At 36.9% G+C, this 20,925-nt stretch overlaps 1 protein-coding gene across 8 annotated transcripts in view; it reads left to right on the plus strand.

The window, feature by feature from the left end:
- Nucleotides 1–1,933: 1,933 nt before the first annotated feature.
- Nucleotides 1,934–20,925, plus strand: part of SLC4A10 (solute carrier family 4 member 10) — a 276,010-nt gene continuing 257,018 nt past the window's right edge. For 4 of the 8 annotated variants that reach the window (XM_036253298.1, XM_036253312.1, XM_036253307.1 and 1 more), the window contains exon 1: nt 2,003–2,160. In XM_036253298.1, the coding sequence (XP_036109191.1) occupies nt 2,113–2,160 (48 nt within the window). In that variant the 5' untranslated portion in view covers nt 2,003–2,112. Of the gene's footprint in view, nt 2,161–20,925 lie in introns of all 8 variants that reach the window. The other 4 variants (XM_036253302.1, XM_036253304.1, XM_036253311.1 and 1 more) reach the window with 2 other exon arrangements.

Raw genomic sequence — 20,925 nt, forward strand, 5'->3', positions numbered from 1 at the left:
AAACTCTGCGGTTTTATTGGTACAAATTCTATACTTACCTTCTTTATTGGGACTTGTTTATTATGTGGATATAGTCTCTCAGGTATGCCTTAATTCTAAAGTTTTCAGAGCTATAAGATAGAGATTAGTGGATTAAGTGATGATTACTTTCTCTTTTTTCCTCTTTTTTTTTTGGTAGGCTATCATTTAACATTTTGGATCAGAGAACTTGAGAGATTTGGGCTTTCTTGATCTTTAGAGGTTGAACATCTGCTGTTGAAACTCTGGCTAAGTTCGACTGCACTGGTAGAAGTAGTAACTAGCATATGGTAAACAAATATAAACTGAGTGACTTAGGGTTTCCTAATGAGATGAAAATAATCTTTCTAAAGAGAAATAATTTTTTTCTCATATGTTGTTTTTGATTATCTATTAATGGTCATTTGAGTGGGAAGGGAGCTGTTATTTATCAGTACATGGTAGAATATCAAGTTCAGTCCAAAATTAGTAAATTTCTTATCAGATACCTTATTATTTAAGCCCCCAGAATCATCTCAATGTGTTGTGTACAAAATTACCACTCAAATATATCAATTATTATGGTTAAAAAATGATTTCTTATCATAAAAACAATTGACGTTTATTATGAAGCATTAGGGGAGGGGATTGGAGGTGGGGAGGGGAAGAGACTAACCAAAGAACTTTTATGCATATATGCATAGCCCATGGACACAGACAATAGTGTGAAGACCTGGGGTGGGGCAGGGGCTGGGTGGAGGGGGAAGAAGGGAGAAAATAGGGGATATCTATAATACTATCAAGAATGAAAAATAAACTTAAAAAATGTATTGATTGCCTTGGGGTGGTGAACACATAGTACAGTGTAAAGATGACATGTTGAATTGTGCACCTGAAACCTATATACTTTTGTTAACCAGTGTCACCCTGATACATTTAATAAAAAGAAAAATAAAGAATTGTATCGAGAAGGAAAACATAAAAGTTATCTATATTCTACCTGTGATGAGCATTGTGGAAAATTTTGTTGTGTTTAGTGAAAGTAACTTAGTATTCACTTCTGCTGGTAAAACTTAAAAAAATCTGGTGAAAATTTTATATTTGAGATAAACTATCTTAATCATTTTCAGTCATCCTCTCTTAACCCCTCTTCATTTGTCACCTCCATTCTCTTAGTCTGGGGTCCGGGAATATGTGGGCTTCATTCCTTATAATCCTCTAGATCTATAATCAATTTAGGAAATATGTGTTGTCACTCATCAACAATTACCAAATACTTTTCCCTACAAAAGAACTTCTGAATCCTTTTCTTCCACGGATCAGAGCCTCCCAGACCCCTTTATTGTTGAGACTTTTAAGGCGAAAGGGTATGCACTTGGGTTACTCTGGTCATATTCATGATCTTTTCAAAGTGCTTTATTATCTTCATCATTGCTATTATCAAAATACTATATCTCCTTGTTATTTTTGTCAGAAATTATAGAAAAATATTTTTTATTTGTAATAGTGTGTAACTTATCTAAGTTTCTCACAATTTAAGTGTTGAAAGTCTCTCTCTACTCAATTCTTATTGAGTCAAAAATGATTTCAATGTCTGATTTCTTTCTTAGTGCACAGTTCAAGCTCACTAAGACATACTAGTTTTGATGTCATCTTACCTGTTTTTAAAGACCCCAGGTACTCGGAGCAGAACAACAAGTAAACCTTATTAACGTCATCTTGTTTGAATCATGTCTCTTACGGGAATGAAGTGAAATCTGGCTGAGCTGGCTGTTGTCCGCCTTAGACTAGTGTGTATGAGAATTTAGCATCTTAGGTGAGATTCATTAGACTCGCAGCACTGCAGGCTGTATATTATACCAGTAGCCAGGTGTGGGCAGTGATACAGGGCTTGGGAGAGCTCTCTTACCGGCCCAGGGATTCAAGGCATTCAGCACAAAACCTGGCCAGCAGCCCGAGCGAGTAGGAGCCATGTGACTCTGGTGAGTTGGAGTGTGCAGTTGCCTCCTGCTTCAGAGCTACCTGATCCGAATACTAAGCAGAGCGAGCGCCGGGCTGAGTGTAAGACACCGAAGGCTGCAGAGAAAGGTGCTTATTCCAGAGGCATTACAAAACATGGAGATTAAAGACCAGGGAGCCCAAATGGAGCCGCTGCTGCCTACGGTAAGAGACAACCTGCTGTCATGTAGATTTAATCCGTTTGCTGCAAAAACCTGGCAGGCAAGCGGTCTGCTAGCTAGGTGCAGCGAGTGTACTTTTGGGGTGGTAGATAGCTCCCACGACATAAGGACAGGGGTCTCCTCCCATCTCGGGTGACTGAAATGCATAACGCAAAGCACATGCTCCCCCCCACCCCTTCTCAATATGGATGCACTATGGTGATGAAATGTCTTGTGTGTGCTGCTGTTGGAAGAGATGGCTAGGTTTTAGCAGCAGGGGCAGCTGTGTGTCTTTAGCCCTGCCTATCTCTGTTTCTCAGGTTGTGCAGTGATGTTTCAAGCCTCTGCAAAAAAGCCTCCCCCCTTTTTAAATCATATTTATCCATGATAAATTTCCTCTTCATGCCTCATCCCCCTCACAGGGAGGTAAGGGGATCTGCTGCTATTGCAGCTCTAGAGATTTAGTCTCTGCAGAAACCTGGGGAAAGAACAAGAACAGAAGGATCGAGGGGTGTGTGTGTGTGTGTGTGTGTGTGTGTGTGTGTGTGTGTGTTCTGTCAGTCTCTCTCAAAGGAAATGCATCCTGGTTCACATACAAAGAAGGTATACATTTGGGGGGAACAGGCACACAATTCAGATTTGAATATCTGAAAGGTTCCTGAATTGTCATTTGGAATAGCCTGTTTATCTCCGGGTCTTTAAGCCTCCTCCCCAGACTGAAATCTTGGGTAAGTAGTTGATTTGTCTATCCTCTCCACAAATTTCTCTGGCTGGCTCACAGACTTTGTAGATCTTCAGGCAACATCTTCTTTCTCATCCCGGAGCAGCTAATGTTACTGTGTTCAAGGAAAAAAATAATAAAAAAATCCCAACACCCTTTTCTTCATGCAAAAGAGATGCCAAACGAAAGCTTCCAGCCATCTATCAGAATTGCAGAAACCTCCTCCCTGCACCAAACCAGGTGGAGGGGCTGTTCTCAGCTCTCTGCTACTCAGGTTGATGATCCACCTAGCAGACCAGGGGCTGGCACCACACTGTCCTTTTCCAAGTCTATTCTTAGGCTTTGAACACATCTTTAAATCAAATAATAATACCTCATGAGGACTAGGCACATTCTGGGCCACTGTATATTTTTAGGGCCTTACCTCTCCTGCCGGTTCAAAATCTGCAAAAGATTCCAGTTTGCATCCCGGAATTGACTTTGGCCACTGAGCATGCCCAATTCTCCTCAGGATGCCAGATTCGGGCAGGGAGGGAGCAGGGATTTGGGAAGAATGCAGGAGTCACCATTGAGAATGGAGCCTAAGTAAAGGTTAGGGACAGTGTTAGAGAGGGGGCGGGGGAATAGAAAGCGTACCAATTAGCCTGCCTGCTTAAAAGTAGGGACATTTCTTTGCGGATCAGAGTGGAGTTATTTTACAAAATGAGAATAAAAGGTTTGTCTGTCTTCCCAAACTTGAATAGATAAATAAATTAGGATGCTGTTGGTACTGAGAATAAAGGGTGTCAAGAATGTCAGAGAACTATTGTTCCCTGGATGATTGAAAGGAGCTCTACACAGGAATTGGGGGATGGATTTAGGGAAGATTAAGATATAAGAAAACCCTGTTTTGGGAGGAGGGGGTAGAAGTAGTCCTGGAGAAGCAATCTGAAGTTACTTTGATGTGGCATAGGAGTTGTCACTGGTGGGGAACAGTTGAAGGGTTTGGGAGCAAATGAGGATTAATTAGAGAAATTTAGAAGAGAATGACATTATGGGCTAGACAGGCAACCAGTTTGTGGCTAAAAAGAGCAGAGAAAATACAAGTTTGTCTAGAAAGGAGGGTCTATCATAAGTTGAAGAAAATTTTTGAAGAGTCAAAAATTTGCATTTTATGTGGCTAATGGCCAGTACAGAATAGCTACACAATTTAATGGCAAGAAAGGATCATGTTAGCAGTTATAATAAGAAAAAAATAAACCTTACAGGCTAGAAAGGATGCTGGGTTATTGGCCTACTTTTATATTTGTATAGTATTTTCAATATCCCCAAATGCTTTTCTGGATTTCTATTTATAATTCTGAAAACAATCATGTTAAAGCATCTTTCATTATCTTAATTTTAAAGATGAGAAATTAAGGCACAGGGAGTTTGAATAAGATATCTAAGGTCACATGGTGGTGAAGCCAGGACTAGAATATAGGTCTTCTAAACTAGTTCAGAAGAAAAGCAGTTTTTTTTTTTGTTGTTTTTTTTTTACCACAACGTTATTAACCAGGCTTATTAAAATAAGATCCTGGACTGGAGTTTTATGCTTGGAAGAAAGAGGAAGAAATAGCTTTGTGTTCTGTTTTAGAAAATTAGATGACTTTGCAAACAATTAGGTGAGAGGCAATATGGCTTAGTATTTGAAAACACAGTTGCTAGGTCCCAGCACTGCTGTTTGCGTGACGTGTGATTGTGGCAAAATGATAAGCCTTAGTTTCTTCAGCTGAAAAATGGAAAGGGAAGGATACTTGCCTCTTGGGTTTTGTGATGAGTAAATGAAACAACCCATGTCAAGTATCTGACATTTAGCAGTAAGTGCTCAGTAAAATTTAGCTGCTATTATCATTATTGATGGAAATACAGACCCTGAAATGAATTCTAGGTTTCAGGTCTTAAAAAAGGTGGCCTGTTGGTACTAGCTACCAAGAAGAAAACGTGGGGAAATGGGACCCTGGAAAATGTTGTGCAGTGGAGGTGAAAAGTGGGAATTTTAGTTATAGCCATGGAGTCTTTGCAGTATGGTGGGAAAGCCAATCAGAAAGGCATTAAAAATCAAGATTAGATATGAAACAGGGTCATCCAATGTAGGCAAATGGAGAAGTCAGAGAGAAAGACACATCACAAGAATAGACAGCTCTGCCAAATGAATGAATGTAGGAAAGGGCGGCAAAGGTTCTCTTTAAGCCCCCAAGGGTTACCTTCTTTTAGTATACATCAGGCACATCTTAAGGGTCTTAGTGGAGGAGGTCCTGGTGTGTTTCCCTTTTCTCTCAGTTCTTAGGACTGACCATTCTCTTTTGCTGGGCAGACATCACTGCATTTTGTAGGCCCCAGTTCCTCTAAGGATTAGGAAATTTAACTCATGTTGGCCCAGAGTCTGGCTTTGATAGCACCTGACTGTTATATTTGAAGATATTACAAAAGCCATGTTTCGATGAATTATTTACTTATTAAATTCTGACTATTGGTCAAACAGGTTCTTGATGCTGGGCATACAGCAAAGAACAGGATGGAAAAACCCTATCCACACGAATCTCACAATCTAGCTTGTCCAGAGATGGGGCTCAATTTAACTTTCTGAGAGGCTGCTGTTTTTTCCTCAAATATTTAATCACTGTTATAAGCTCTTTGAGATGCGTATATATAGGGAGTATATGTAACAATCATTATGGTGATATCACTTTAGTAATGATGGTTTTAATCATTTAAAAGCATAAAGCCAGGAATTTAGGATATTGCATAGAACTTAAAATTTTCTGTTGACATTCAGTATTGAATTTGCTTCTAAGAGTAACCTGACAATTTTATTTTTTTTAAATTTTATTTATTTTATTTAAAAAAATCCTCATTGAGGATGTTTTTCCATTTATTTTCAGACATAGTGGGGAAGAGAGAAGGAGAGAGACACACACACACACACACACACACAGACAGACATTGATGTGAGAGGGACACATCGATTGGTCGCCTCCCACATGACTTTGACCAGGACTGGGGACTGAACTGCAGCAAGGTATGTGCCCTTTACCAGAATCAAACCCGAGACTCTTTGGTCTGTGGGCCGACACTCCAACCACTGTGCCAAACTGGCCAGGGCAAGTAACCTGACAATTTTAAATTACCAGGCCATGGAAGAGGCTTCTAGGAGAATATTTTTTTATAAGAAATATTTCTATCTCATGCCATTTAATCTTAGGTGATAAATAGTGGGTCCACATTGGGTCCCTTCTAAAATTCTGATGTTCTAAAAGGAACTTAGTTTAAGTTGAACTTACTCATAAAACTGCCCTGAGATATGGAACTAGAGTAAAGATAACTTTTTAAAGGTAATTTGATAGTATAAGGTAGATTGTGGAATTTAGCACCTTTTAAAATGCGAATTCCAGATTTCCAAATGGCCTGATTTATTCAATCGTTTTATTTGTAAAAAACAGTTATAAAAATCTTCTATATTAGTAAATCAGAGAAAGGAAAATGGAATTAAATATCAAAGTAACAAAAAGAACACATAGGTTGGATAAGTAATATTGGTATTTCTATTTTACTTGAATTGTAATTTAGATACAGTATGAATTTAAAGAAAACATACTCACTACACATTGTGATATATAGGAAGCAAAATGCACTATAAGAAATCAGTTCTCATTTTCACTTTCGTGACTTGACTTGTTACTTCACAATGGTGACCGATTATAAAGTATGCTTATGAGATGCTGAGGTTGGCAGTGAGTGGTAGAATCTAAGGCCTACAGTATTAAGTTTATGATAACAATACTGAGGTCAGATGAGGAAGTGGGATAGTTTATGAGTGAGGGTTAGAAAATATCTAGAACAAGGCCCAGGACTCAAATAGAGTCAGAGAGCATGGTTAGAAAAATAATCATGCTTCCAATGTATCATTTCTTTCTAACCTTGGAATGATGGTTGCTTCAGAAGTTAAACTGGGCGTAGATAGACTTCAGAGCATTGCACGATGAACGGAGGGATGTGGGTGCCACTCTCAACCCTTCTGTGTGAAGACATTTCCACTCTTCCCTTCTCTTGACACATAGGATACATGACTCCTGATTATTTGGTTTCATATGAGGATACACTTTCAATCTATATAGTAAATATTAGTTAAGTGGTTTTTACTTTTAGGTGAAATAACTAGAAATTAAAGTTCTAATATATTCTCCCACTTAAAAGATCATCTCAGATGCTCATTGGGGTGTGTTGCTCTTGTTTAGAAAGAGGAAATAACTAGTGTAGAATGCATCTATTTGTGGAATCATGTGCGTTTTTGGTTAGAGGAGAACTGTAGAGATCAGTTGGAGACCAGATTTTAGATGAACTCCTTAATGTATAGATGATGTAACTGAACACCAAAGAGATAAGGACATGCAATATATACTAGTTAATGGCAGAGCTTGGCCTAGAGTCCAAATCTCTTGGTTCCTAGTTCATCATTCTTTCCACTATTGTATGGTCTCTATTCTAGCATAAACAGCTGAGTGTCAAATTAAAATGATGGTGACAATTAGATAATCTTTGTGAATTAATAGTAGATATTGTCTCAAGTTCATTGCTAAACATAAACATCTCTAGTCTTCATGGTAATCCTGAGAGGTTGCTAATGTTACCCAGTCTTACAGATAAAAAACTAGGCTCAGAGGGTTGAATAAGTTATCCAGGTTCACTTAGCTAATAAATACTGAGCTAGGGTTTGAAAATATTGTATCTAATTGAATCTGCTTTTTAAAAAAATGAAAGCCAATTAGAAAAAAAAAAGGAATCCAATTATAAAATGGGCTTTCACATCGACCTCTTCAAAAATCAAAGTACTATGTATGATGCAAGGTACAATAGAATGTAAAGCATTGCAGGCCGCATATTGCACGATCCCATTTATATGAAATGTCCAGAATAGGCAAATCCTTAGAGACTAAAGTAGATTAGTGGTTGCCAGGGCCTGGGGCATAGGGAAGATTGCTAATAGCTACGGGGTTTCTTCTTGGAGTGATGAAATGTTCTGGAATTAGATAGTGGTGATGGTTGTACAATGTTGTGAATATTCTAAAAACCACTGAATTGTACACTACAAAATGGTGAATTTGATCAAAAAAGTAATTGTAAAAATGGTAAGTTATTATTTAACCATTATTATTAACAGGGAGAAAGTTGAGGATCTGAACAGTTTTTATATCAGTCATATTTATAGAAATCAAAAAGGACAGAAAATATTTATGAAAATTAAAAATTAATCTCTCTCTCTCACCTCTCTCCCCACAGATAGTCTCTACCATAAAATTTGTTTTCTTTGTGAAGATAATGCTCAGGTTGGTCATGGTTTCAGCAAACTATCTGCAGATCTAGAGGTCTTTTGGAATATATCTTCAAAGCTGATTTAAGAGGGTGGGGGAATATAACATGTACAGGGAAGGAAGAGAACTATTTAACTTGGATCAAATTGTTATTTCTTCTCCAAATCATCTTCCTGAAATTTCTCTTGATACACTTTAAACTTTAATATAAGGAACACCAGAGCAACAAAATCTCTAAGAAAACAATTGTGTTACCAACATTGTCTTAAGGTCATTGTTAGTCTAGCCTCACAAAGTGTTATATTACTCTATAGTAAGTCAAACTCTAAAGATAACATTAATTACGCATTTTATACTGATTTTTATGGTATGTTTCTGCCAAGATCTCATGATGCTTAGGGAGATTTTTTTACATATCATAATATATACATATATAAATGATTTACATATCATAAAACTTTCCTGTTCAGTAAATGTACAGAGCTGTGCAAGCATCATTGCAATCTGTTTTAGAACATTTTGTTGCTGCAAAAGTTTTCTCCAGCCCGTTTATAGTCAACACCCAATTCTGGCCATCAGCAATGATTGATCTACTTTTTACTGATTTGCTTTTTGTCTCTATAAATTTGTCTTTTCTGAAAATTTTATATAAATGAAATTATACAATAGGTAGTATTTTGTACCTGCCTTCTTTCACTTCAGTGAAATGTCTTGAGGTCCATCAATGCTGCAACGTGTACCAGAAGTTTGTCCCTTTTTATTGCTGGAGCGTATTACTTTGGATGGATGTCTGACATTTTGTTTTTGATAGTTTGCTGTCATTTATATAGTCTCTAATTTTTAGCTATTGCAAATAATGCTGCTATAAATTCTCATGTATGTCTCCATGTACACATTTATTTACATTTCTTTTGGGTAGAGTCCTACGAGTGGAATTGCTGGATCACATAGTGAGTTTATAGTTAATGAAATTGTCAGACTCTTTTCCAATGAGATTGTATCATTTTACATGTGCCATTTTACATGTATCAGCTGGACCAGTAATATAAGAGTTTTGGCTTCTCCACCTTTTTTCTAACACTTGGTGTTATCTGTCTTTTTGAATGGCCATTCTAATGAGTGTGAAGTGGTATGCCGTTGTGATTTTGATTTGCATTTTTATAACGACTAATTATCTTAGTCCATTTGGATAGTTATAACAAAACACCACAGACTGGGTGATTTATTAACAACACAAACTGATTTTGCACAGTTCTGGAGGCTAGGAAGTCCAAGATCAAGGAGCGGCAGGTTATGTATCTGGTGTGAGCCCCTTCCTGGTTCACAGATGGCCATCTTTCGGCTGTGTTCTCACAGGGCAGAGGGGGAAGGGAGCTCTCCGGGGCCTCTGTCGTAAGGGTACTCACCCTTTAGGAAAGACTAATCACCTTCCAAATGCCCCACTTTCTAATATCACCACATTGAGGATTGGGTTTTAACAAAAGAATTTTGTGGGAACACAAACATTCAATCCATAACACTAATATTGAACATCTTTTCATGTGCTTATTAGTCATTTGTATATATTCTTTGATATATTAAAAGGTATTAAAATCTCTCACCTATTTTTTTCAAATTGTGAGAGTTTTAAAAAATATATTTTGGATACAAGTTTCTTGTTAGGAATATAATTTTGCAAATATTTTCTCATGGTCTGGCCTTTAAGACAAAAGTTTTTCATTTTGATGAAGTACAAGTTATCAATTTATAAAAATTATTGAATGTGCTTTTGGTTTTGAATCTAAGAACTCTGCCTATGCCAAGATCACAAATACTTTTTTCTTATTTTTATTTAGAAGTTTTGTAGTTAGTGTTCATGTGTAGATCAATGATAAATATTTTGAGTTAATTTTTGTATATGGTGTGAGGTAAAAGTCTAAGGGTTTTTTTGTTTGTTTGTTTCAAACAGGTATCTAATTACTCCAGGACTCATTTATTGAAAAGACCACCTTTCTGTATTGAATTTTCTTTTTAGTTTTGTTGAAATTAAATTGATTATAAATACAAGGTTACTTTATCTGGGCTCTGAAGTTGATCTATATGTACATTTTTACCCTAATACCGCACTATCATTTTTTGTTGTTGGTTTTAATCCTCACCCAAGGATAGCCTTTCATTAACTCTCAGATAGAGTGGAAGGGAGAAAGAAAAAGAGAAAGATCAGTGTGAGAGAGACACATCGATTGGCTGCCTCCCACATGAACTTGACTGGGGCCAGGTATCTATCTAACCTGCAACCCAGGTATGTGCCTTTGACCTGCCTTTTACCGGGAATGGAACCTGTGATCCTCCAGACCGGAGGCTGATACTCTGACTACTGAGCCAAACTGGCCAGGACAATACACTATCTTGATTATTGAGGCTTTATAGTAAAATTAGAAATCAGTAGTATAAGTCCCTCAACTTTGTTATTCTTTTTCAAAATTGTTTTGCCTATTCTAGATCCTTTCTCTTTCCATATAAATTATAGGATCCACTGGTTGATTTTTACAAAAACCTGCAGGATTTTGATAGAGATTGCTTTAATTTATAGATCAGTTTGGGAAGAATTGCCATTTGACAATATTAAGTCTTCCAAAACATGTCTGTGGACTCTTTCCATGTTTTTAGATCTTTAATCTCTTATGACAATATTTTGTAGTTTTGTTTTAGTGAAGACTCCTATGCACTATATCAAGGATGACATGGAAATTCCTGAAGTGCTATGTGTATAAAAGTTCCTATAGTAAGCTTAGGCCCAATTCCAAATAGTTCAGGGCTCCAGTCTTCTTAAAGGATAAAAATGGAGATTAATCTACTGACTCAGTGGGATAGAGTAAAAATTTATCATGGACAAGGACTCTGTGTAGTCTTGATTTAGTGATGAAGTCTTTTTATATCAGTATTATCAAGACTTGCTCATTCAGCATGAATATTATGCTCTGAGGATCTAATAAGCAAGTTTTTAAAGAAGAATTTTTGTGTTGCATATTGAAGGTGTTGGGTTACTGGAGTACTTCCAACATTTATTTGTATCCCTGCTTCTTCTTGCTTATTCTGAGAAGCCAACATTTTTTAGAGAAGGCTATTGCTTCCTAATGACATTTTTTTTTTTTTTGACTAATGAGGCTTTGATATCAAAGACGATAACCGAGTCAAATTCGAGAAAGCAAGTGCCATAAAAGTAGTTAGGTACAGAACAATTATTGAATGCAATCAAAACATAGCTCTGCTTATGAAGCACATTTCATTACTATTAGATTCATACTACCTCTTTCTTAAATGCAACGGGGATTTTCTGTTGATATTTAAACTGCTCTGGGAATAAGTCTTCCCAAGCTCTTTTGATTTGCTCAGAAATAAGAATGTGATTAAAAAAATGGAAAAAAAAAATGTATACAGCAAGTGACAGACCTAATGTATAATGTGTTGTGATTTGCGTACATGCCATGCAATATGTGTTTTATTAACAAATAACTTTATGATATAAATGCTTGTAAAAAAAATCTGATATTACATAATTTTACAGAACACTTCTAGTAGATATAAACATTTAATTTTTTTTTTTCCTCCTAAACAAAGGGATTATTAAAAACCTTAAACTCAAGGGCCACCTGCATCAGAATCTTCAGAAGGATTTATTAAAAATGCAAATCCTGGACTTTATTCAAGTTTATTGGCTTAGAATATCAAGGGGTGGTGACAACATACAAGCAATTTAAAGAACTCTCTAGGTGATTCTTATGTGCCTTGCCAGAATGTTAACGTCTTACCTAACCAGAGTTCATTATCAAAACTAGAAAATTAACATTGGTACAGTTCCATTAATTAACGCACAGTATTTGTTGCGATATCACCAGTTTTTCTACTAAAGTCCTTTTTCTGTTCCAGGGTACCATTTTGTGTTTAGATATCATGTCTCTTTAATCGTTTCCAATTTGTGAGTTACTCAGTTTTTTCTTATTCGTTACCTTGACACTCCTAGAGTGTACAGATTAGTTTTTTTGTGTGTGTGTGTGTTTATCCTCACCCGAGGATATTTTTCCATTTTTTGTACAGATAGAGTGGGAGGGAGAGAGAGGAAGGGAGAGAGAGAGAGAAACATCGATGTGAAGGGACACATCGAGTGGCTGCCACCCGCACGACCAACCAGGGCCGGGGACAAACTGCAACCGAAGTAGGTGCCCTTAGCGGGAACCGAACCCGGGTCTCTCCGGACCGCAGGCCGATGCTCTAACCGCTGAGCCAAACTGGCCAGGGCCAGATTAGTTTTTTTGTTGTAGATTATTTCTTAATTTTTGTTTGCCATGGTTTCTTATAATTAGATTGAGGTTACACACTTAAAAAATTTTTATTTTATTTTTTTTCCCATCACCATTTATCCCCCCTATGCCCTCTTTCATCTCCACCCATTTCCCTCCACCCCCGCAATCACCACACTATTGTCCATGTCCATGAGTTCTCTCTCTTTGTTTTCTCTTGTGCTCAATCCCTCCACCTCCCCCCGCCCCCCAGGGCTGGCTGTCTGCCCTGTATGAGTCTGTCTCTATTTTGCTTGGCAGTTCAGTTGGTTCATTAAATTCCACATATGAGTGAAATCATATGGTACTTGTCTTTTTTTGACTGGCTTATATCATTTATCATAATGTTCTGTAGGTCCATCCATACTTTTGCAAAGGGTAAAATTTTCTTCTTTTTTAGTATTCCACTGTGTAAACGTACCACATCTTTTTTATCCACTCATCTACTGATGGACACTTGGGCTACTTTCAAATATTGGCTATTGTAAATAATGCTGCAGTGATCACTGGATGCACATATTCTTTCAAATTAGTGTTTCAGGTTTCTTTGGATAATCCCCCAGAAGAGGAAATCACTGGGTCATAAGGCAGTTGCATTTTTAATTTTTTGAGGTAACTTCATAATGCTTTCTAGAGTGGCTGCACCAATCTGCATTCCCACCAACAGTGCACAAGGGTCCCCTTTCCTCCACATCTTCACCAACACTTGTTGTTTGTTGATTTATTGATGATAATCATTCTGACAGGTGTGAGGTGATATTTTATTGTGGTTTTAATTTGCATTTCTCTGGTGATTAGTGACATTGAGTATGCTTTCATTTGTCTATAGGCCATCTGTATGTCCTCTTTGAAGAAGTGTCTATTCAGATATTTTGCCCATTTTTAAATTGGGTTGTTTGTGCACCACCCCCCCCCCCCGCCCATTGATTTCCTCTGCTTTGCTCCTCTCCCCCTGTCCTTCACTGCACTATTGTCTGTATCCACAAGTTATGCATATATGCATATAAGTTATTTGGTTAATCTTGTCCCACCTCCCTTTGCTCTGAGATGTATCAGTCTATTCCATGCTTCCATTGTCTGTGCATCTATTTTGTTCATCAGTTTATCTTGTTCATTAGGTTCCGCATATAAGTGAGATCATGTGATACTTGTCTTTCTCTGACTGGCCTATTTCGCTTAGCATAATACTCTCCAGGTCACTGCATGCTGTCTCAAAGGGTAAGAGATCCTTCTTTTTTACAGCTGCATAGTATTTCATTGTTTAAATATACCACAACCTTTTTTATTCACTCATCTACTGATGGGCACTTGGACTGTTTCTAAATCTTAGATATTGTAAATAGTGTGGTGTTGAATTTTATAAGTTCTTTATGAATTTTAGATATTAACTCTTTATTAGATGTTTCATTGGTGATTACGTTCTCCCATTCAGTGGTTTGTCTTTTTATTTTGTTGATGGTTTCCTTTGCTGTCCAAAACCTCTTTAGTTTGATGTAGTCTCATTTGTTTATTTTTTCCTTTGTTTCCCTTGCCTGGGGAGATATATCAGAAAAAAATATTGCTTCAAGAAATGTCTGAGATTTTACTGCCTGAAGTTATGCATTTTTTTTTGTAAAGAATAGCACTGATGTGATGTTTCTTTCTTAGTGCATCATATCATGGGATAGATGATGTCTTATTTCTGGGGATATTAACCTTGATTATGAAGTTGTCTGCTGGGTTTTCCACTGTAAAGTTAAAAATTTTTCTTTTGTAATAATGAATATCTTTGGGGAGACAAGTTGAGACTGTGCAAATATCCTGTTTCTCTTCAAACTAATTTAGCATTAAGCAATAAATATTTCTTGTTTATTACCTATTTATTGCCTAATGCTGAATTTCTATTTCTCTCATTTTTTCCCTGGATTTAGAAATTAGAATATTTTTTCATAGGGGAGAGCTGTCACTTCTCCATTTGTTTGCTTATTTGTTTGTTTATTTTAATATGGACTCAAAGATACTTATTTTATTATATGAACTATACTCCAATACTCTCAGTATATTTTTGTTGCTAATATGATTTCATCTTTGGATATTAGGAGCACCTTCAACTGGCTCTTGTCTTTTCAATATGCTCCTGTTCTTTTTTGAGCATTTACTTAGTATTTGGCACCACAAGATTTTCCAGGATTATCAGCTCCAGAATCAATCATTTCTTCAGTTCAGGAGAAATGTTAAACTATTTATAAAATTCTTCAGTTTTGTTTACCTTACTCAAGGTTTTAATGAAATGCTCCTTATCTCTTAAAACAATTACTAACTTATCTCTTTTATACATGGCTTCCTTATCAGTGAAAGTATGAACCTCTTGCCTTAGACCCATCAACACAGGTCTATACTAGATACTATTTTAGCCATGAAAAATTCCATTCTTCTTTGAATGAATGAAATGGTTTCTCCACTTCCTTAAAAACCATTGAGAGAGGTCCATTTAAGAGATATTTCAGTGTCTTACCTTTTTTTTTTTGACTTACTGTTTATTATTAGTCTCTGATGACCTGAATGTAGACACCCAGATTTTATTTTTTGTATTGAGATGATTCTTATGCACAGTACTTTCTTTCATTTCTAGTACTCCTTAAGAAGAGACTATCATTCTTATTTGAATCATCCAGGACCTTTCATGTCATCAAAATGATGTTGAAGGAGTACCTGAAGATCCTGAAAGATGAAAGACTAGAAAAAAGTAAAATTTCTAGACCTTCCTTAATGTTGTTACTTAAATAAAATATGGTGATTTAGACCCTGCTCATATTTCTCTGATTTAATGTTTTGTTTTTTATCTTTATGTAATTCGAAAAAATAATTAGTTCTTTAGAACTGAGATTATAATTAATCTATTTTCTTTTTCTTTTTTAAAATATTTTTTTATTTTTTTAAAAAAATCTTTATTGTTGAATGTAGACTGTATTACAGATGTTCCTCATTTTTCCTCCATTGACCCCCTCCTCCCCACTCCCGCCCCCCTCCCGCCTTTTCCCACACTGTTGTCTGTGTCCATTGGTTATGCATATAAGTTCTTTGGTTTATTTCTTCCCACCCCCCAACCCTTTTCCCTTTGAAGTTTGTCAGTCTAGCAATGAATTTGTACTTCCTAATCCCTTCACCTTTTTCACCCACTCCCAAAACCCCTCTCCCATCTGGCAACCAACAAAATGTTCTCTGTATCTATGAGAATGTTTCTGTTCTACCTGTTCATTTTGTTTGTAGATTCCATTGTTGATAGATATGTATTCATTGTCATTTTGTTTGTTCATACATTTTATCTTTTTCTTCAAAAAGACCCTTCATCATTTCATATAATAACGGTTTGGTGGTGATGAACTCCTTTAACTTTTTCTTGTCTGGGAAAGTCTTTATATGGCCATCCATTGTAAATGACAGCTTTGCAGGATAGAGTTATCTTGGTTGTAGGTTCTTGGTTTTCATCACTCTGAATATTTCTTGCCACTTCCATCAGGCCTGCAAAGTTTCTTTTGAGAAATCAGCTGACAGCCTTATGGGAACTCCCTTGTAGGTAACCAGCTGCCTTTCTCTTGCTGCTCTTAAGATTCTCTCTTTGTCTTGAACCATTTGCGTTTTGATGATGATGTGTCTTGGTGTGGACCTCTTGTGGTTCATCTTATTTGGGACTCTCTGTGCTTTCTGGACTTGTATGTCTGTTTCCTTCATCAAGTTGGAAAGTTTTCTGCCATTATTGTTTCAAACTGGTTTTCAATTTCTTGTTCTCGCTCTTCTCCTTCTGGCACCCCCAAGATGCGAATGTTGGCACGCTTGAAGTTGTCCCAGAGGCTGCTTATACTATCCTCATTTTTTTGGATTCTTTTTTCTTTTTTCTGTTCTGATTGGGTGTTTTTTGCTTCCTTATATTCCAAATCGATGGTTTGCTTCTTGGATTTACGTGCTCTACTATTGAATCTGTGTAAATTATTCTTTATTTCAGTTAATGCCTCCTTCATTTCTGACTGGTCCTTTATTATGCTCTGGAGGCCCTCACTAAGTTCATTGAGCATCCTTATAAGCAGTATTTTGAACTCAGCATCTGTTAGGTTGCTTATTTCCATTTCACTTAGTTCTTTTCTTGGGGTTTTGTTCTGTTCATTCATTTGGGATCTGTTTCTTTGTCTCCTCATTTTGGCTGCCTCTCTGTGTTTGTTTCTGTGTATTACTTAATGAGAGGTATGGGGCTATCAGAGACCAGATGCTGCTCATTTAAAAGAATTTAGGAAAAACCTGAAGCAGGATCCAAGACAGGCCAATCCTATGGTTAAGGAAGTGGCTACAGCTTGGGTGGGCCTGAAAGTTGGGTGGGGTGGGGCGGGGCTTCAGGGAGTCACTAGGGCGGGGCTACCAGTGTGAGCCTGGTTGCTGGAGTCCCAGGGATGGTGACTATCTGCTGCCCCAGGGAGGAGCTCACAAAAGGAACAAAGGCCTCAGACAGCACATTTGTCCTGGAGAAAGCCCCCTCTCCAGCCCTTGCTGCAGTGCCAAACAGCTCAGTTCTTCCCTGTATGTCTCTGGTGCCCCTCGAGCTGCCTCCCCTCCAAGTTTAGAGGAAGTGAGTCCGATAAGTTCGTGCTTGGGCCCTTTAGGGAGCTGCCTGGGGCTCCAGCCGTGTCAGCTTCCCTGAGCCTTAGTTCCTGCTGTTTTTTCCAGCCAGAATTATGGGGACTTCTCTTCCTGGCACTGGAACCCTGAGCGGGGCACCTGGTGTGGGACGGGGACCCCTCAGTCCTCAGGAAGGACCTTCCCAGCCGAGGTATCCTCCTGATTTTTATCCTCTACACTTGGGTGTGGGGCCAGCCCTTGCGCCTCCTCCCCTTGCGCCTCCTCCCCTTGCGCCTCCGCCCCTCCTACCAGTCTGGATGTGGCTGCTGCTTTAATTCCGTAGTTGTAGGACTTCCATTCAGCTCGATTTCAGGCGGTTTTGAATGATGGTTGTTCTGTAGTTTAGTTGTAACTTTGATGTGGTTGTGGGAAGATGCAATACTGTGTTTACCTATGCCGCCATCTTGACCGGAAGTCCTCTATTTTCTTTTTCTTTATGTTTTATTAATTTATCTTTATTATTGAAAGTATTATAGATATCCCCCCTTTTATCACTCATTGACCCCCTCTACTCTGTAACAGTAATTGTTTTATATTTATCATCACATTGTACAGTAGTACTTTCTTTTTATGTCTCTAACATAAATATCCATTATAAATGGTTATCATAAAACGTAAACAACAACAAATCCTGAACATAAAGCCTCTTAGCCTGATATTAGAAGCTGTTTAGATACCAGTGCCAGTCTAATAAAAGGAGTTGGAATCTCAAGCATAGTCTATTTCTGTGAACTAAAGTAATATAATATATTGCCAAATCTTTATAAGGACACATATTCAGAAGTGGTGAACTTAATATTGGCTTTGTCCATTAAAAAATTTATGAAGCTTTCTTCAGGAAAGTCTAACCACAGTGTATTAATTTAAAACATACTGAATCAGTCTTGAACCCAGCTTTAAAAGATCAACCTTTCACAGAATTGCTTTAGTAGCTTACAATTTCACTTGTTCCCTTTAATGATTTAAAAACATTATTCTATTTCCTTCTATATACTTACCTTCACCGTCTCTCTTAGCTACATAATTTAGTATTCCTAATCCTTCTCATCTAAACTGATTTCTCCCGTCTTTGGAGATGGTTGCATGATCTGGCATAGGACAGAAAAGGAACTTATATCTTTGATTCCCTAGGGTATTGATATATCTCAATGCAAAATATCTATTTAGTTCAAGAGCTCTCTTGATTTCAAATAGACCAAATATTTTAGAATGAATTCTATCACCTAACTTTCATAGTTACATTGAAACTTTTGACATTAGAATCAGTTTTTCTTGGAAAAAATATACTGTTCTGGTGTTTTTCTTGGTTTAGAAAAATACCTTGAAGAGAGGATAGAAAGGCTTCAAAGTTTATTTAATCTCAGATTGTTCCATAAAACAATAATTTGATGATTATGTTTCAATAATTTATAAACATATATTTGCATTCGTTTTAAAAATATGTGCATATTTAGAAAACAGGAAGCAAAAGTACTTGACAAAATGCAATTGACCACAAACATTAATATATAAATGGTTCATTTGATTAAATGAATTTGAAAAGTTAATTAATTTGTTTACATTAATCACCTTCTTCTTGGGTGAGAACAGAGAGGTAAAGAAGTAGCTGTTCAGTCTTTTAAGAAATGCATCAAGGATTCTACCCACTTAAAGAAGTAGAAGAAAATGTTCTGATATGGGCTTAAGAAACATCTTATACTGCTTTAATCACATCTTTGTGCAGATGATTCCATGATAAAGGGAGAATAAGATCAGTGCAAATAAATAAAACCCAAAGTTAATTCAGATTATCTTTCTAATTCAATAGTTTCAGTGTTCTGTCTTCTTTTATGAGATGGCTAGTCTGGTGCAGCCACAAGAGGAGACACAGGAGACAATGAGGAAAACAACATGGTCCATCCTTGTCAATCATTCTTCAAAAAAAATCCCATGCAAAATAAAATTTATTTCCCAAATATTTTGGGACTTTTTAGACTGCAATTTGAAATAACAATAGGTTAAAATAAGACAAAAACAGATGTATCTTAATTCATCTGATGCTTTATGATAAATGATTAGGCATGAGAAAGTTAGATTATTTGATTTTCAGCATTAATAATTTAATAATCTGAAGCAATTGAGGAGGACATTATCCTATGTGAAATAAGCCAGACATAGGACAAATTCTGCATGATCTCACTTACGTGTGGAGTCTAAAATAGCCAAACACATAGAAGCAGAGAATAGTACAGCAGTTGCTATAGGCTGAAGAGAGGAGGAGATGGGGAGTTTTGGTCAAAGTGTACAAAGTGTCAGTTATGCAAAATAAATAGGTTGTGGAGCTCTACTGTAAAAAACAATTGAACATAAAAAACATAAAAATAATAACGTAGGAACTTTCATACAAAATATTTGTCAATATTAATAAAAAGATATGATTGAAATTATGTCAATTGATCAAGTATTAATAAATACATGAAGTGAAATTATATATGTGTCTGAGATAATATGATTGTAAGAAACACTGCAAAATAATGAGGTAAAGGTAGATTATTAAATAAATGATGGTAGGACACATGGCTATTTTGGAAATTAAGTTAGATTTTTATTTCTACCTACTTCTAACTATATTCTACATTGAACGTGGTAGAAATAGATATGGCAATCTATGTTCTCTGTGTTTAAACACTAAAGAAACAGAAGAAATAAACACATCTATATCATATCTATTTATCTGTTTGTCTATCAAAACAATTGAAAATTGGAAGGGACTCCTTTATCCCCCTTTTTTTTTTTTTATCCTCACCCGAGGACATTTTTCCATTTTTTGTTCAGGTAGAGTGGGAGGGAGAGAGAGGAACAGAGAGAGAGAGAGAGAGAGAAACATTGATGTGAAAGGAACACATCGAGTGGCTGCCACCTGCACAACCGACCAGGGCCGGGGACAAACTGCAACCGAGGTACGCGACCTTAGCGGGAACCGAACCCGGGTCTCTCAGGACCGCAGGTCGACGCTCTAACCGCTGAGCAAAACTGGCCAGGGTGGGACTCCTTTATCACTAAAAGGAGATGTAAAACTTCTAGTTTTATAAACTAGCTTCTAGTGTTAGTGGATTAAAAAAAAAAGTCCATGCAATTCTATTATTTATTTATAATGCAGCTAAACAGATTGATTGATTAAGTTTCCATATGAATTAGGGCCAGAATCAGGGTAGTGATGCATAAAAACAAAGTATGGTTATGACCCATTTGAAAAATTTAGAGTAATCTCTCTTGAGATCTTTTGGTTTAATTCCATTAAAGACTAGCTACATTTCTTTGTGATAATCTGTGGTCTTTTATAAGATGTCAGTTGGGTGTAACCACAAGAGGAAATATAAGAAGCTCAGGAAAACCATGTTTATTATACTCATAGGTCCCTAGAGAGGGAGTCATTGCTTGCCGTGCAAGGCCAAGGGGAAATGCCAGGTTTTAGTCAGGTGGCAGAAGACAGGAGAAAAGAGTTTAGGCCTGAGCCTTTATTGGGGTTTCCACAGGAAAGCAAGGCAGGGTAAACAGTTTAGAATTTCCTGTTTGAATAATTGGGTTCTGTGCTATAGGAGTGTTCTGTAGGTGCTTGGCCCTGGGATGATTTAGGGCAGAGGAAATAATTGGTTTGATTGTGTGGATTAGAGAAGAAGAAAGTTGGTAAATAGATTTGGAATTGGTTCACTTGCATATCAAAAGTGCAATTATGGGAAAGTTGTTAATCATCTTTAGGATGTAGCTAGCCT

Source organism: Molossus molossus, unplaced genomic scaffold (genome assembly GCF_014108415.1).
Source record: "Molossus molossus isolate mMolMol1 unplaced genomic scaffold, mMolMol1.p scaffold_m16_p_11, whole genome shotgun sequence".
Taxonomy (NCBI): domain Eukaryota; kingdom Metazoa; phylum Chordata; class Mammalia; order Chiroptera; family Molossidae; genus Molossus; species Molossus molossus.